This window comes from Gadus chalcogrammus, chromosome 9, assembly GCF_026213295.1.
Source record: "Gadus chalcogrammus isolate NIFS_2021 chromosome 9, NIFS_Gcha_1.0, whole genome shotgun sequence".
In the NCBI taxonomy this organism is placed as follows: Eukaryota; Metazoa; Chordata; class Actinopteri; order Gadiformes; family Gadidae; genus Gadus; species Gadus chalcogrammus.
Genome location: NC_079420.1, coordinates 529,270 through 546,738, shown reverse-complemented (window position 1 = coordinate 546,738; position 17,469 = coordinate 529,270). Strand labels below are relative to the sequence as shown.

At 41.7% G+C, this 17,469-nt stretch overlaps 2 protein-coding genes across 9 annotated transcripts in view; both read left to right on the top strand.

The window, feature by feature from the left end:
- Positions 1-70: 70 nt before the first annotated feature.
- Positions 71-12,764, top strand: LOC130388555 (F-actin-capping protein subunit alpha-2). The gene is made up of 10 exons (XM_056597899.1): positions 71-168; positions 6,201-6,264; positions 6,878-6,929; positions 7,228-7,291; positions 8,119-8,325; positions 9,571-9,650; positions 10,340-10,418; positions 10,571-10,642; positions 11,028-11,090; positions 11,437-12,764. The coding sequence occupies exons 1-10, from the start codon at positions 130-132 to the stop codon at positions 11,575-11,577; spliced, it is 861 nt and encodes a 286-aa protein (XP_056453874.1). The 5' UTR covers positions 71-129; the 3' UTR covers positions 11,578-12,764.
- A 100-nt stretch (positions 12,765-12,864) lies between these two features.
- LOC130388554 (suppressor of tumorigenicity 7 protein homolog) overlaps positions 12,865-17,469 on the top strand; it is a 36,480-nt gene continuing 31,875 nt past the window's right edge. For all 8 annotated transcript variants that reach the window (XM_056597896.1, XM_056597890.1, XM_056597889.1 and 5 more), the window contains exon 1: positions 12,865-13,377. The gene's annotated coding sequence lies outside the window, so the exon portion shown is untranslated. The remainder of the gene's footprint in view (positions 13,378-17,469) is intronic.

The window sequence follows — 17,469 nt, the reverse complement described above, 5'->3', positions numbered from 1 at the left end:
TTAAACATGTGGTAAAGTTAAACTTTAGAAGATGCTTTCGGTTCAGATACGACAACAGAGGCCTCTAGGAATCCACCCATGACATGACGTCACGGCGGGCTCTGACAAGCGCTGGTGCCGGAAGAAAAGATGGCGGATCGTGAGGAGCAGCTGTCCGATGAGGAAAAGGTAATATTCGGAATGTATTATTTGCATTGGTTTGTATTCTTGCGACGGTTTGAATTTTGAGTTGCCTATGCCTCGATCTTTCCATGCATGGGTCTAGCGTGATCCCCGTGCAAATAAAAGCGAAAATCAGGCCGCGGTGCTGCTTGTCTATTATTTTTAGCTCAACTTCCGCTCTATTGCGAACCCCGAACGGAGGCTCCTTGTACGGTGTTGACTCAAAATAGGAGCCGTGGACACACTGAAATGAACATTTGCTGGCCATTCAATCGGTTACCAGCTTTCGAACGGCAAAGCGGTTCTCACGGTGTCTTATGTCGTTGTCGTGAAGTTCTCAGATCGTTTAGTTAGCCTAGCCCAGCCCGATACATGCCAGATAGCTCACTTGCTAATACGCCCTTTTATTAAACGGTAGTTAAACGATTTAATCGTAGTTTTAAGATGTCCAAATGCCCCCGCACCATGATGTCAACCGTAATGTAATGTACAGTATGTGTATATATCTTGCATGACATTAGGAAAACATTCTGTAAACTGTCAAAGTACTTCACTAGCCCTCAAGTAGCTTGTAACGTCACTGTTGTTCACAGTAATACTACATGGCTGTGCGTTCTTGATCCTTAACATTAATCATTTGAACTGTCTGCACTGTTTCGGTAGTAAACATGTCACATAGTTGCAATCAACGAACGTATGGTTTTGTTCCCCCGCTGTCAGGAGATTATTCGGATTGTAGCACCATAGTGGCCAATGGGTGTGGTTCCCTCATCCTCATCGTTGCTATGCTCTGGCCATTAGCTACTAGTTGGATTTAAAGTTATGAGGTTCGAAGATGTTGATGAACCATATTGTGGTGGTGTTATGTTCAACCTTACATTGCCTACCCCTTGATTGTATTGCTCTTGCACTTTCAAAACAGAATAAAATGGGATACCAGGTTGGTGTATAGATATTTGCTGAACAGAAAACTTTGACCAAACTACGTTATTTAATTGACGACATATGTAAACACCACTATGGTCAACTATATATAGGCTTGTTGTTGTATGTCAACTAGATCAGAACAAGACTCATTGACTTCTCAGAAAAACAGAGCAGGAAGTTTGTCTTCAGCACTTATGGTTCTTAAGTCACCAACACTCTTTTCATAGCCAAATAAGGATGCATACAGCTATAGTAGCACCCAACCGCAGGGCCAATTCCACTTTATGTATTATTGTTCAGATCTCTTGGCTACAAAACAATGCATAAAGAAAAGTCTCATATCTATTTTGTTTCTGAAACTGAAATTGTCCCGTAATTAGAGCTGAGAGAATAGTGATTTAACAGCCAAACCGCACTGACCAAACTGGTCTGTAAGCAAACTTGTGTTAACAGCCAATTAGTAAATGAGTAGATCCAAGTAGTAAATAAACTTAAAAATAAACAAAGTAAGCTTTAAGAATTCCTATATTTTCTCTTTGTACACTTTTAAATGTGTAAGTTCATGGAACATTATGTCACAAATGCAACCTAGTCAAAAGCATGTATAACTATTTAATTGAAACATATTGTCTGCAGTGCAGTCACGAGCCCTAGACATTTAATGTTACGACAGAGGTATCTTTAGCTTCTACCTAGAGGTAGGGAGAGGTAAAGCCTAACTAGAACCACATAACCCCCAGCACAGCATTCTAACAGAAACCCATGGTAAATGTAATGAAAAAATATATTTTGATTGATAACCTCAGTGCAGAGTCTTAAATGCATTTGTTTGACGGCGGAAGGTCTTATTTGACCAAATTGTTTGTGCCACCTGAAAGGGTATTATTGGCCTCTCCGTACACTTTTTTATTCAATTGCGGTAGCTAATTGTTGTCCAGTAAATATGGATATTGGAGAGACACTTTTAAAAAAAGTAACCCGTTCCCATGCTTGCTGTTGAATTATTATGATTATTGGTCATATTTTTTAATAGCTTATGTAAATTCTCACCACACCAGGTCAGTTAGTAATGATTTGGTACTACACACGTCGCATCGTTTATAGAATGCTTCTAGCTTTGGTCTCACTTATGTAAGAGAACCTTCAAATTGTGTGCATGAGCATGTGGCCCTCAGTACGGCCCGGTGTTGGTTGGAGGAGAGCTTCAGTGGGCTGCTGGTTGCTGCATGCAGGACATGCTAATGCAAGGCAGCAGACATACCATAAACCATACAGCGCTGGCTGCTTAGAGCTAGGCAGCACTGACAGGGAGGGTCAGGGGGAATTGGAGGTTTATTGTCATATGCTGTGCACACTACACTACCTTTTATCCTCCCATTGACCTCTATAAAGGTCCAAATACAATACATGAATCAGTCAGCTCTTCAGTTCCCCGTGCTTATAGCAGGAGAGGACACTGGGACTCCCGTACTTTGAGGAATCCTGTAACTGTTGAGCAGATCTTTGGAATCTAGGCCCTGAAAAAAAGCATGGTTAACTTTTTCACGCAAACGTTTCTTGTGCGGGTGATTCAGCATCGAGCTTAATTCGCACCAAAATTAAGATACTTCAACTCGAGCAAATTTGTGTCGTTCTTGCAATTGGAATCACGCACAATTCGCATAAACCGCGTCCTGCTTGCTAATCGGCGCCAATCCGCCGGCTTGGCTTTTGGTGTGAATGCACCTTTAGACACTCATTTGTGTACACATTTGTTCCATGCGTCTATCAAGAAATACAATTCTTGCCAGTACTCTATCAGCAGATAATTAAACAGTGCAAGGCTGTGTTTGATGAACAGAAGCCCCCCATGGGGTTCTGCTGCTGCCACAGGATTCAATGAATGTCTTTGGCCCCTCTTCTGGGTCCCCGTCCAGGTCCCCAGAGGAGCGCTGGGTCACACTAAGTGTCATTAGTGCAGGGTAGCAGGGGTGTTTGTAGGGGCCAGACCGCCGAGTGGTTACAGCCAGATGAAGGTAACTGCAGAGATTGTTCTGACAAGTCTCAACAGGCAGGAGATCGGCGCATTCCCCCCAGACTACGCCCCCAACAGGAACAATAGGTCCCTTGGAGCACAGATTCTGTTCACAGAGCTATAAATCTAGGTGGGGTGGTTGACCTGATAGGTTTAAAATCACTTTGTGGAAACGTTTGTTATAATGATGACCACCATTAGACAATTTCACTCTATCAGTAAAATCAATTGCTGTTTCTAAATCATTAGTCCTGTGGATAAAATAAGTCCTCCAGAGGTGCCTACATTTGACTTTATGCTCTTAGACCAACTTTTGTTCCTTTTTTTGTTTTGAAAAAACCTCTTGGTGCTAATATCGCCTTCCCGTATAGCTCAGGATGTGGTTGTTTAAGCTAGCGTGAAAATCATTCTACTAGCCCTATGATGTGGCATTTCGTGCAAACGACACCATCAGTGTGTCTTTTCAGACTTTGTGACTAATAGGTGTGGCATTCTGACATAACCTGGCTGGAAGGCCTACTGATAGATTGATTTTACAATCACAATGCTAACATGTTTAGCTATTTCAATCTCTGGGTCAAGGATCAGTTGACATCATCTAGGTAACTTAGTTTTCTCTTATTCTCTCTATGTTTTTGTGTCATCTAAACCATGCAGGGTACTTTCTACGTATTGAAAAAGGATGTCATTTATGATGTGGAACACCTTTTCAATGCATTTTATTGCCCCCTGAAATGAACTGAACTATCCAGCTTCCTGCTGCCAGGAAAAAAACAATTCTCGCTACTAAACTTACTGCAAGTTGGACCTTTAATAGAGCCAGCGCCCGCCCTGGGAGGTGCTTACTATTAGACTGCACAGACCCCATCACATTACCTGGGCTATCAAACGAATAAAGAGCTTGCATCTCGTCTGCCCATTCTAACAACCCCTCTCTCAGATCTGCTCCACAGCAGCAGGGAGGTATCTGAGGGAGGGAGCACCTTTAGGTACTGCTTGGAACAGGATCATTCATGTTCCTGTGTGAGTCACTGTTTTGGCCTAAGCACTGCTCATTAGCAGGAATCAATCTACAGCTCTGAGGGCCGGGACCTGGGACACACACAGCTAATAAGGACCTATGGGATGCACAAACTAGCACACGTACTCAACACAAACCAAGGCAAAATAAACAACTCGAATCAACACATTTGATAGTCCTTTGATGTATTCTTATTTCCTAGTGTTTGAGTTGTTCATCTTTATAGTATTATATACATTAATATGATATCATTACTTGTAATCATTATCATTAGCCTTTAGAATAGTGAGTCACTCAGAGAGTGAATGATACATTTTAGTGCCCATATATGGTGGTGAGTCACAGGGGGGGGAGGGGCAATGGTCTCGCTGTCAGTTTGACATGTGACCTGGAAACGGGAAGTCTCTGCACAGAAACAGAATAGAAGAAAAAAAGAGATGTCTGCAAGAGGGGTAGATGCTGAGTTTCAATTTGGCATAATCAAACTCGACCTAGTTGTTAAAGTAGTATTTTCCTGTATTCAGGCAATAAGCTTGGGTTCTCCTACCTGCACCCACTGCAATCAGCCATGCAGAAAATAATGCAATTTGAAAAAAGTTTGAATTTGAAATTATGAGTGCTGTAGTCAACCAAAGAAAATCTTGGTTGTATTGAATCAACATGCTCTTCCATAGGGATTAGCCGGAATATCCGGATAGGTATTCAAATCTCAATTCAGTATTCGTTTTGTTTTGTTTTTCATGAAGAATTGTTCTGCATATTCGGGGACTGCGGTTAGAAGGCTTGGTTACATTTCATCTGAATATCCCAGTCATAAAATATTTATCTAAGGGCACTAGACGTCTGAGAACGCTTCATGTCTTCAGTTGAGGTGAGCAGCCCTCCTCAGAATGGCCAAATATGGGCTGCCCTAGTTACCTTTCTTTAGTTTTGACTATTCAAACTATTTCACCATGTGGAACAAGTCCACAATACACAAAAAAGCTCCACGTGTTGGTTATTAAGTCAACATGCATAAAACGGGTAGTGATGTTTTTTCTTTTATGGTGAACCGTTCCCCATAATGGTGCCTGTATGATTAATCAACCAATAAATAGGCTTAGTCCTGCCGTGATATGCATTCAAAACTTTACACAATGTTCTAACCACCACCTATTTGCTTTGTGATGAAAGGAAATAGGCCTACTCTCATACTTTGGAAGCCATGTGTGCTCAGAACCTTACACCCCATTGAAACCAAGTCGAACTCGGACAGATGGGTGTATCAGAAAGCCACTGTCTGCTGTGATATTGTTGTTTTGTAATTTTGCGTTCAACGATCAATTGATTAAAAACTCAATTCGGCAGTAGTGGTCTCCGTGTCTTGCGTTTACAGGCAGTAAAAGATTGATAGTATGAACTGACTTTTTTTCTTTCTTTTTTTCTTAACCCGATATTTGGACATTCGATCATAAACCAAACGTACATACAGCGCTTGGTATAATGTATTCTTCAACTCTTCTACTACTAATTGATTGGTGGATGAAAAAAACGAAAACCATCTGCTGGTTATCTTTAGAATAACTAAATCGGCCACAGTGCACTGAGGGCACTCTATCTACCCGGTAGCGTCACTATCACGTGGAAGTCTTGATGGAGGGCGTGGTCGGTTTCCCCGTACCTCCATGGCCTCATGGGAATTTCATTGAGGAAGCAGTTGTTTTGTTTGCGGTCAGTTTGGATTAATTGAGTAATTATTAATTTCTTCAGGCAGGAATAAACTGAAAATACATTGCTGAAGCATATAGTAACAAATAACTAAACAGCTGCTGATAAGAATGTAGGATGGGATAAAGGGGGAAAAACAAAACATACACACAATGTTCAGAAAAACAAACTTTATGTTTTGTTTGACGTGTCTCTATACAACAGAGCACAGCAGTAGCTCTTGGCCATAAGAGCCACGGAAACCCTTATTTTCCAACAAGCGGAAAGTGGGCACTTTCCTGGTTGGATTGTGAGCAGTGTGTTTGTGTCCTGTGGATGTAGTAATTAAATTAGTTGCTTGACGTAAATCTTTTGTCTTGTTTTTCACAGGTACGCATATCAGCCAATTTTGTCATCCACGCTCCACCAGGAGAATTCAATGAGGTTTTCAATGGTAAGTTTGTGTGTGTGTGTTTATGTCTCACACTCTTGGCGATGGAAACAATGCAATCGTTTTCTGTTTAGCAAATACCTAGGTGTGTTTCACCTGTTCCGTTTTTTAACCGTACCTCCAGCTCTAATGACTGTCCAGTGTTTCCCATACATAGACCATTGTGTGGCGCGGCGCCACAGAATCAACATCGAGCGCCACGAATTGATTGTCTTTTTTTCTTTCTTTTTTTTTCTTTTTTTTATAACGTGATTTGGAAATCTAAAAATCGTAGGAGCCTTCCATGTCCTTAGACCTCAGTCGGCTGCCCTCCCGGACAATATGTGCATTGCATTCATTATTTTAGTTAGTAGCCTTGTTGTACCTAGTAGTATATTGTTACTATTTATTTTATATATTGGTTCAGGTAGGTCTTGAGTTTATTGGTACTAGAAATAAAAACCTCCAGCTTTAGTTGTCTGTTGCAATTCATTCCTTGAATGTCACAGAATCAAAAGTTCAGGTAAAAACGTCGCGTTAAGACTCCCAGCTCGTCCCTGTGCATCAACAGGGCTGTGTTCCTCTAGTTGGCCCAAAGCCTCAACCCTCTGATGCCGTGTTTTGCTCCTCCCTGCAGATGTGCGATTGCTGCTCAACAATGACAACCTTCTCCGGGAAGGCGCGGCGCAGTGAGTCCTCTTCCGGTTCACACTCTCTGTTCTCGTCATTACTCACCACAACGCGCAGAGAAAAGTCCTCTGTTTCCCCAGAATATCTCATATTCAGTTTGAAAATTAAATTCTCCCGAAAATGTATAAAAAGTAAATAAATAAAATGTTTTGTGTGTATTCATGATAGGACCCAGACAAAATTCCATGGTTTAAAAGTGTAATACTACTGAATGTGTTTTTATGTTCAGCATTCATAAATGTTTAAATTAACCTGCAGCAAAATGAATGTGCTTCTCTTCTGTGTCTCTGTTTGCAGTGCATTTGCTCAGTACAATGTGGACCAGTTTACCCCAGTGAAAATTGATGGCTATGAGGAACAGGTGGGTTGGCACTGCAATGCTGAGAAGAGCATATCGTTTACATTGATATTGTTAAAAAAAGGAACAGGAAGTAACTAGGGCTGAACGATTTGGGGAAATAATCTAATTGCGAATATTTTGACCAATATTGCGATTGCGATTTAATGTGCAATTTTATAATTGATTAAGTTCCTTATGTTGTGTATTATTCACAAAAAAAGAAATAAATCATCATTCTTTAGTATGACCAACACAACATTGGAAGCAGTCAACATTAAAACTGCTCTTTCCTTTCGGCCAGGCCGATGTGTTGAGATTAATTTATATTATAAACTAACTATAAACTTGTTTTTTTGATTTGCATACCCTGTTCTATAACATCTTGATTTCGATTTGAATTCCATTAATCGTTCAGCCCTAGCACTAACGGCTGTTGGGCCAACAGTTCTGCCGAGGGAAGAGGAACCAGTAGGGTTTGAATTCAACCGTTAATCAGAACTCCGTGCCTGCCTGCCCCCTTGTGGCTGCAAATTCGTTTTAAAAGATACCTAATCGTCCCTGCATTTCTTCCTTTATCTTCTCCTGGGTTGTGTCTGTCTTCTCCTGGGAGAGTAAAGAAAAACAAAGAATAGCCTCTGACAGCTGACTATGATCTGTTGTCAACAAACCCGTCATGGGCCACAAAGCGGGCCCCTGGGGTGTTGAAACACGCTGTCCTTGTTGCTGGATGTTGCGCAAAGATGTCATCATGCTTGACCAATTCCCCTGCCTTGCTGCCTGGCACGTTGCTGTGAGGTTAATAACTCCCTAGTCCTTCTGTCTAACACGCTCTGGGTCTCTGCCTGCAGGTCCTGATCACTGAGCACGGTGACCTAGGCAACGGCCGCATTCTCGACCCCAAGAACAAGATCTCCTTCAAGTTCGACCACCTGAGGAAAGAAGCCAGTGACCCTCGCTCCCACGACAGCGACAGCTCCATCGAGCCCTGGAGGAGCGCCTTGGACTCGGCCGTCAGGGCCTACGTCAAGGAGCACTACCCCAACGGAGTCTGCACCGTACGCCCTCTGCCGTTCCCCGCCTCTGGCTGCCCGGCCTCCCTCTGGCTCCATCTTCCCCCTTCTCTTCTCCACATTCACACACACTCTCTTGCATTTAAAAAATGTATAGTATCCAATCCAAACATTTGTATACAAGCCTTCTCTCTCTAAAGTTGATTTAGATTCAAGCAAAGATCCTCATCCTCATCGTCATCCGCTTATCCGGGGTCGGGTCGCGGGGGGAGCAGCTCAAGCAGGGGGCCCCAGACTTCCCTTTCCCGGGCCACATTGACCAGCTCTGACGGGGGGATCCCAAGGCGTTCCCAGGCCAGTGTTGAGATATAATCTCTCCACCTAGTCCTGGGTCTTCCCCGAGGTCTCCTCCCCACTGGACGTGCCTGAAACACCTCCCAAGGAAGGCGCCCAGTGGGCATCCTTACCAGATGCCCGAACTGCCTCAGCTGACTCCTTTCTAAGTAAAGGAGCAGCGGCTCTAATCCGAGTTCCTCACGGATGGCTGAGCTTCTCACCCTATCCCTAAGGGAGACGCCAGCCACCCTTCTGAGAAAACTCATCTCGGCCGCTTGTACCCGCGATCTCGTCCTTTCGGTCATCACCCAGCCCTCATGACCATAGGTGAGGATAGGAACGAAGATCGACCGGTAGATCGAGAGCTTTGCCTTGCGGCTCAGCTCTCTTTTCGTTACAACGGTGCGGTAAAGCGAACGCAATACCGCCCCCGCTGCTCTGATTCTCCGGCAAATCTCACGCTCCATAGTACCCTCACTCGCGAACAAGACCCCGAGGTACTTGAACTCCTTCACTTGGGCTAAGGACTCATTTCCTCAAGCAAAGATTTATATATGTAATTACAGATCAAGAGATCTTTTTATTTTTCACATTGGAGGGAACAGATGCATTGTATTCCCGTTCTACAGTGCATCTCTCTCTCTCTCTCTCTCTCTCTCTCTCTCTCGTTCTCTCGTTCTCTCGTTCTCTCGTTCCCCCTTCCCCCTTCCCCTCAGCATATGGTTGTATCTCCCTTATTAATGACCTATTTTACTTATTTTCTATTTGCTTTACCACTTCCTGTCTTTGTATGTGTCGGTATCTTAAGTTTTTGCATGGAGCGCAAGAATGAGCAGCTGTATCAGCTTGTTTTCATACATTCTGCAGGTCAGTAAGTAATGTATGATTTAATACATTTAATCATTGGATTTATATATTTTTTTGTGGGGGACTTTTTCTTTCTTCTATCAACAGATTTATGGGAAAACAATTGACGGACATAAAACTATCATCGTGTGCGTCGAGTGCCATCAATTTCAACCCAAAAACTTCTGGTAAGATTGAAATGTTTTATTTTTTAACATTCTGTATTCATTTTCAGCAGGATTCATTCCACACTTCATGGAATGGGTAGCATGGGATTTATACATTGGCTTTGGCAAGTTATTTGTTCAGGAAACTTTTTACTGTTATCATTAACAGTATCTGATTTGGCTAATTCCGTTTTAAACAATATGATTAGATAACCTTGCAGAGTTACAGAGGTTTTAAAGAGGAGTTTGCCCATTGCCAAAATAGGCACATAACAATGAATTCCTCTCAGTGTTTGCCCCTATTAGCCTGGTTGAGCTGTCCAGGATCTGGTTAATCTAATTGGATAAGGACTGTGCCAATCCTCTTTGCGGGTGTGTTTTACCAAGCTTATGGCTTGTTGTGGTAATGATCTCATAATTCCATTATATGGCTACCACTTTGCCCTCATACACTCCTGCTCTCTCCAAGAAGCACAACTTTATTCAGAGTCGGAATGCAAGGGTTAGTTGCATGGTGATCTTATGACTCTTGGGTTCCGGTATAGACTGTTCCACAAAGAATATCTATTTTCTTGAAGACCTCCATCTGACCAGAAGTTGACACATCGTCATGAAATGAAAGCATGTTTATTTCTTTTTTTTATCTTCAATGCATCGGTTCCTGGTAGGAGGGGAACTCGGTAACCTAATCTTCAATTTTCTCTTCTCAGGAACGGACGCTGGAGGTCAGAGTGGAAATTCACCATCTCTCCCTCTACCACCCAGGTGGCAGGCATTATGAAAATCCAGGTGTGTGTCAGTCCACCTGTATATGTGTGACAATACATTTGCATTTTAAACCCCGGCTTCATCATCTCAGCTATCGTCAACTCTGTGTTTTTGTATATTTTTGGTTGATTTGAGTTATTTCTTCTTGGTAACTAAACATGCCTCCCCTCCAGGTCCATTATTATGAAGACGGCAACGTCCAGCTGGTCAGCCACAAAGAGGTGCAGGAGGCCATGTCTGTTTCTGTGAGTACACCTCACTGAATCAGGGTTGTATGCTTCCATGTGGACCCCAGAGCGCCTGAGGATGTACAGAAGAGAGACGTTCTGTAGCGTTCAAGTGTCCACCCTTCCAATGTGGAAGGGCTACGAATCAGGCCTGGTCTATGTGTTGATATTCTATCTATAGCTTTGAACTCAAGATAGTTTATAAAATATGTGGTTGCCTTTGATGAAAAAGGAAACCCGCCCCAGGCCAGGGGCGGGGACGTTGATAAAACTTTAATCTATTTCAATTAAACGCACAAACACACACACACACTGGAATTGCAGTATAACGGTATTCAAACACATTTTGAACATTGAATTCATGAATTGAACTGTGCATCACTCTGTCTCTGCCTTTGATCAGAATGAAGCTTCTACTGCGAAGGACTTCATAAAGATCATGGAGGCTGCCGAGAACGAATACCAGGTGTTTAACCTCTCCTCATCTGACCCTAGCTATTCATTTCTTGGAAAGGGTAGTTCTACAGAACACCTCTTTATTTAAACATTTATCTCATTGTGTACATTTCTTAATGAGTAAACAAAAGAATAACTGTTGAAATGGCCTTCAACGGCTCCAAAAGGCCCGGGGAATATCCCCGGGCCTCAAAACACATCTACTGTGACTACTCTTTGTCTGTTGAAACCTTGGCTACCTGGACAAGGTAGTCCGGGACAAGACTTGTTCTTTTCCATTTCTCTCTTTCGCTGTGGCTTGCATCAAAATAATTTACATGTTATTTTTCATTCTGTCTGTTCCCAACCCCACGCAGACTGCGATCAATGAGAATTACCAGACTATGTCGGACACTACCTTCAAAGCCTTACGCCGCCAGCTACCCGTCACTCGCACCAAGATTGACTGGAACAAGATCCTGAGCTACAAGATTGGAAAGGAGATGCAGAATGCCTAAAAAGCCCAGGAAAGCCAGACAAATTCAGCCCCTTAACCCACCCAAGAAAAAGACGTCAACATTGCATGACTGGATAGTTGTATTGTCCATGTATGAAAAATTGATAAAACAGGCAAAATTTAGGTTTGGTCTTCCACAAAGATGTCACATTACACTTCAAATGTTCACCGTTGCTTAAATTGTTGGGTTTATTTTTTTCTTTATGGAGATGCTGTTGGAACCTCTGTATATGAAATATAAAATCATGATCATATTGATAACAAGCGTTTTTGGAAGGTAATAATATAAGACATAGGAGAGGGAACAGGAACTCGTATGCAACTCCACCCTTATGATCACCTGTGCAATATTAACATTTTCTAAAGGCTTCCCCTTATGTTTGACCTGCTGGGGAAAAAACTAAACAAAATTTGCGTTGGCAGGAAGAATTATATATATATATAAATGTCTATTTTTTTCTTTGTTCATATAACACATTGACTGAAAAAATAAAACACTGTTTACATTAGGTTACTGCCCCTTTGATTTTATTAATTGTTTTAAGCAAAGGGTGTTGCGTTGATGAGTTGGAAAGCACTATTGACCGGCCAACCACCGCTCTTCCCATTTGGTACAGCAGGGGGTGTCCACATCGGGGCCAACAAATTAATTGGCTACCCTGAATGCCACCCCTACTATATCTGGAATATAAATAAAATAGTACATTCACGTAGTATACCTATAATAAACATTGTCCACATTGCCCTGCGAGGCTGTGTGTTGTGGTCTGGTGCCCCCTCTGTTAGGTGTACCACTCATACGTCAACCCTACTAAATTAGTCCGGACACGCCCCTGGGTAGTGCTCAGTGTTTCCCATACCTGACTTTTGAAGCTAAACTGCCTGTCAACGTAAAATTCAGCCAATTTAATTCTTGATCAGCACATGGCGTTCTGACACCTTAACAAGCTTAATTAACCAATACTTAATAGCGAATTAACGTGCTTGATGTCCAATTTACAATTGAATGATAATTCACTCCCCTGCACATTGCATATTTTTATTAAAATGAATCCTTAATGTATAATAAACCAAGGCACATTGTAATATATACTGTATGAGACCTATTTGTTGGTTTGGTGATTTATTCCATGAGATTAATTGTAATTCAATCACAATTATGTTGCATTAAATGACAAATTTTCTAACTACTGACTCATGTTTCATAGTTTTACATTGACAGATTTTCACTTTATAAATAATAAAATAATATTAATGTATATACAATGTTTTAATACATATGTAGGTACGTTGACTAAAGAGCAAATATTTCACGTGCTAATATGTCCAAAGGGTACTGATAGCTCACAAACACACACACAGAATATGCACTACTGTAGTCAAATGAAACTGTCAAATCCCTGGGTGCATTGGTCAATGGTTACAGGTTCAATTGGAAATGTTTAAAGTGCTCTGCATCGGGTGGTCTTTCGAAATCTCAATACACGCTGATGGTCAGACAGTGCTTTAGTAGTAGTTGGGTTTATTTAGAGAAAGGGGACTCCTCGTTGACCACAGGGGGAGACTAGTCGCGATTAAAAACACAAGACGTTCAGAGAACATCATGCTACCTATTCTCACCCAGGAACGTGGTTGGCTAACCGGCTAACGCTAGCCTCTCTACCGCAAGCGTTGCCCGCTCAGTTTGAAGACACGTCTACAGTCTGGTCCGCAAGACATATGTTAGACTGCTGCTCGTTATGCAGAGGAAGAATGCTAGCTACCGCTCAGGACTTAACTGACCTCCTTGAAACACATTAAGGTAGGTCCATACAACGGAACACTGTCGCCTTTATGAACGCTGCCATTCAACGTCCTAGCACTTTGCCAAGTGTTGATATTTTGACAACCGTACATGGTGAACGCTAGCTGTTAGCTTGCATGCTGAGATGGCTAACGGTTAGCCAGGTTTAAATGGAAGTCCTGATGCCTGGATGAATGGACGTCTTTTGTTTTGTGCATATGTTGATCAAATACGTGCTTCTTGGGGGTCATTCATTGGGTTCGAGAGGGGAAAATATCGTGTTATTAACGAGCGCTATATATATTTAGTAGGTCATCGTTAACTTTTGAGAGAAAAAGCTGTAATTGCCCCGATTATCATATGTGGCACTAACGTTAAACAATATACATTTTATGATATTGTTTAATGTCGTGCTTTGTATTTTCTCGACAATAGAATTACTCGAAATTGCTGCCTTCCTTAACCCAACAAGACTGGCCAATGTAGGATTGTTTATGTCTGTGGAGTGGACATGTTTAGTTGCTGTTGGACAATCAGTGAAAGGATCTTATAGCGGGTATTCTGTGTTCAGTTGCTCTCAGCAGCGAGTGACGAGTCCTCCTGTGACTTTGCCGGGCAGCAGATTGAAGAATGTGCTCTTTCAGAGAGCCAGCTGGTTGGAATGGGAGAGTGCCAGGGAGCTCTTACCAAAAAGACTGGCTGAAGTGGATATTTAATCGTGTGTGTGTGTGTGTGTGTGTGTGTGTGTGTGTGTGTGTGTGTGTGTGTGTGTGTGTGTGTGTGTGTGTGTGTGTGTGTGTGTGTGTGTGTGTGTGTGTGTGTGTGTGTGTGTGTGTCCGACCGAGATCAGGCACTAGTGTGTGTGTGTGTGTGTGTGATGATGGGATTCACGTTGGAAAGGCTAAATGTCAGCTCCAACTCCAAGACGTAACAGTGCTGTGGTTTCAGTCTGGAAATTGACCCATCCCTCATCGAACCTCCCGGCTTTAGGAACAGATGTGCACTGGGTTCAACAATGTGTTCTATTAGTGCAGTTAAATGTGCTATAATACAAGAAGTGGAAAACTAGGGTAACTGACAGCAGCAATTTGAGTTCTAAAAAGTTACTAAAGTGTTCTTTAATTCCATGGATTAAACATTGTACAGACTATTTAGTTACACTACAGTAAAGATTCCCATACAACACTGACAGTTTTGGTTGTCAACCATGAGAGTACAAGGTTGTTGATCTAGGTCAGGTTCAGTGTGACTGAGGGTTTCACCCATGACGGCATGTAACTCTGTGAAACTGATTTCTGAAACTTTTCACTTCAACTTTCACTGGAACATTTCTGACTTTCCATTCCTCCTGTGAATATCACTTGAAGCCTCCAGCCCTAAAAAAGGGCTTAGTGTTCCCATTATTTATATTCAAGCATTTTAAGGTCTTGGTTTCCTTCAGAACAGATGAAGCATGTGGTGAAAATATATGAACACTCTATTCATTTATGTTAATATTGTACTATAGTCAATTTTTTTTCACCATGTCTGTTGAATACATTTAATGGATTTTGTGAAATTGCCTTTTAACTGTTGAGCTTATCTGTTGTGATGAACGTCAGTGGAATTCTGACTTAAAGCCTTTTAATGATTAGTGTCTGGATCCAGACATCACTGCAGGGCATATTTCACATAATTTAATTTCCGAGAAACGAATTGTATTCTAAAAAATAAATCTCTTGAAAAACATCCAATTATATTTCGAGTGACTTCAAAGTGAGTGTTAAAACGTTTAGTATTGACTTTGTGAGACTTTTGTGCTGGGATCAGACTGATGCCTGATCAAAGCAAAGTCACCTTTATTAAAACATATATCCTTATCAAAACAGCTCAGCCTTACTCCTTAACCCCAATAATACAACTTTATATTGCAGTACAAGTCATCATTTACGTTTCAAATATGTGTGGTCTGTTAAGGATATTCTAAAACGATTGAGTTATATTGCCTTGATGGTGGCCCTTTAAAATAATAAGATGGCAGCTTTCATGAAGCATAACAGCAGCACAAACATTGTGAATCCGCTCAAACAGGTGGCAGGTAGTGAATAGAACTCAGATACAAAATGAGCTGATGTGATGTCCGAGAAAAGCTCTGGCAGCCATGATGTCGACCAGCCAAACACCGACGCAAACATCACGGAGCCGGGCCGGACGGGGTACGACCTTTATTTAGAGCGTGTGTGGCGCTTTGGTAATACGATCTACGACAGAAATGTTTCAGCGCCGTGCCCGTGAAATGTAATGTGTATTGAATGCTTTCAGAAAACCATCGTAAAGAAGTATAGTAGCCGTATTTTCATATTTTTATGTAATATGTATCAACAATAATTTATTTTGGTTTATCATTATTCTCGTAAATGTCATTAAATAATTACAAATACATCACAAGTGACCAGAGTATCATGTGATGTATGGATTTTTCTTGCTTTTTCTGACAAGCAGTCTAGAAAAGTATTAATTTCGTAATAAGCCATTGGCCACTCCGTTAGTTTGGGTCTGCTAACTGAAACGGGACCATTTCAATGATCACAAAGAAAACCAGGCAAAAAGAGAAACAACCTTGATTTGTGTCCATTTTTTAGTTTTCACTTTTTTGTATTTATCTTACAAATATTGCTTTAATGCTAGAAATGAAAGCAGCAGATAAGTATACCAAAGGCCTGAGCCAGAGCAGTCTTTTCCCCTCAACACCTGCTTTACATACTGAGACAGTTTGATAGATGGTACCTTCACCTGCCAGGGTTTCAATCTGCTGGAGGTCCCGGACATTTCCATTCATGCAAATAGTGGGACAATACCAATAAACTGGGTAGTACTTTGCCTAATACTCAGAATACAGTCCTCTCACCTTCTCTTCCATCCAGAGATCAAAAAAAAAGGAAAGCAAATGATATTCAAAACATTGGAAAGGCTGTCACCCCTAATGACAGCAGTGATGATTGGTGTGTGTTTCTGTTTTGTCCCTTGTTTCTTTACGTGTTAGGGATAGTACTATAGATGCTGCAAATAGGTTAAGTGCAAAAGCGGGAAGTAAGAACAATCTTCGTTAAGATACAGTGACACTATTTTACTGTCCTGCGATACAGATGGCAAAGATGTTGTTGTTCCCAGTGTGTGCATTGATAAAAACACACTCAAACGAGTCACTGCCCAATTCCAAAATGTTCATATTTATGTATTTTCTTATATTTATTTATTATTTTTTGTCAGATGATCCCACCAGATAAGCAGACTAGGCTAGCAAGATGTGGTTCGTTATATCGTCCTCCAATAGGGGTCAGCAGCTCAACAAGCCTTTCCCATTCAGCGGAATGTGCTTTTCCCCCCAATGATTGCTGTCCAATGCAGGCTGACCTGTATCAGGGCCCGCAGGTCTCTGTTGGGAACAGATGGGGGAGTTATGTTCTGGTGTCTTACTAAAGAGAGCCAGCCCTGCCATCGGATCTGTGGGGTGCACGGATGTTGTCAGTAGCTTGGATACACATCCACCACCAGCCACATTCTGGTTAGCAGGCCTACCCTACCAGAGACCATTATTATTATCATTGTTATTGACAGCCAATTATTGCCTGCCATGGCATCACTTATAGCAACTGTATGGACCCACTAGAAAATAGATCGATGGTCAAATGTTTTCACCGCCAGGTGAGTTTGTCTCTCTTTGGGCAGCACAGGACACGGGCTTCACACATACAGAGTGTGTCTTAGGGCTGCTCGATTATGGAAAAAATCATCATCACGATAATTTTTGTATACACAAAATGGTGAAAAATAAAATGTTCAAATCTAAAATAATGTACAGATATGTATCCAGCTGCACTTTCTATAAAAAAGAAGAAAAAAAATAAAGAAAAAATCGATTACATTCGTTTTTTGATAGTTTGATGCTGAAATTGAGATTGAAATTCGATCAATCGCCCAGCCCTAGTGTATCTACAAAATGTAATGGTCTTATTTGAGATGCTGTCACTTGATGATAACTGATGAGTTCATTCTGTGAGGACATTGAGAGACTAGGATGATTTAAGGCAACTCGAAGCTGATGTGACTCATTGGGTGCCGTGTTGGATC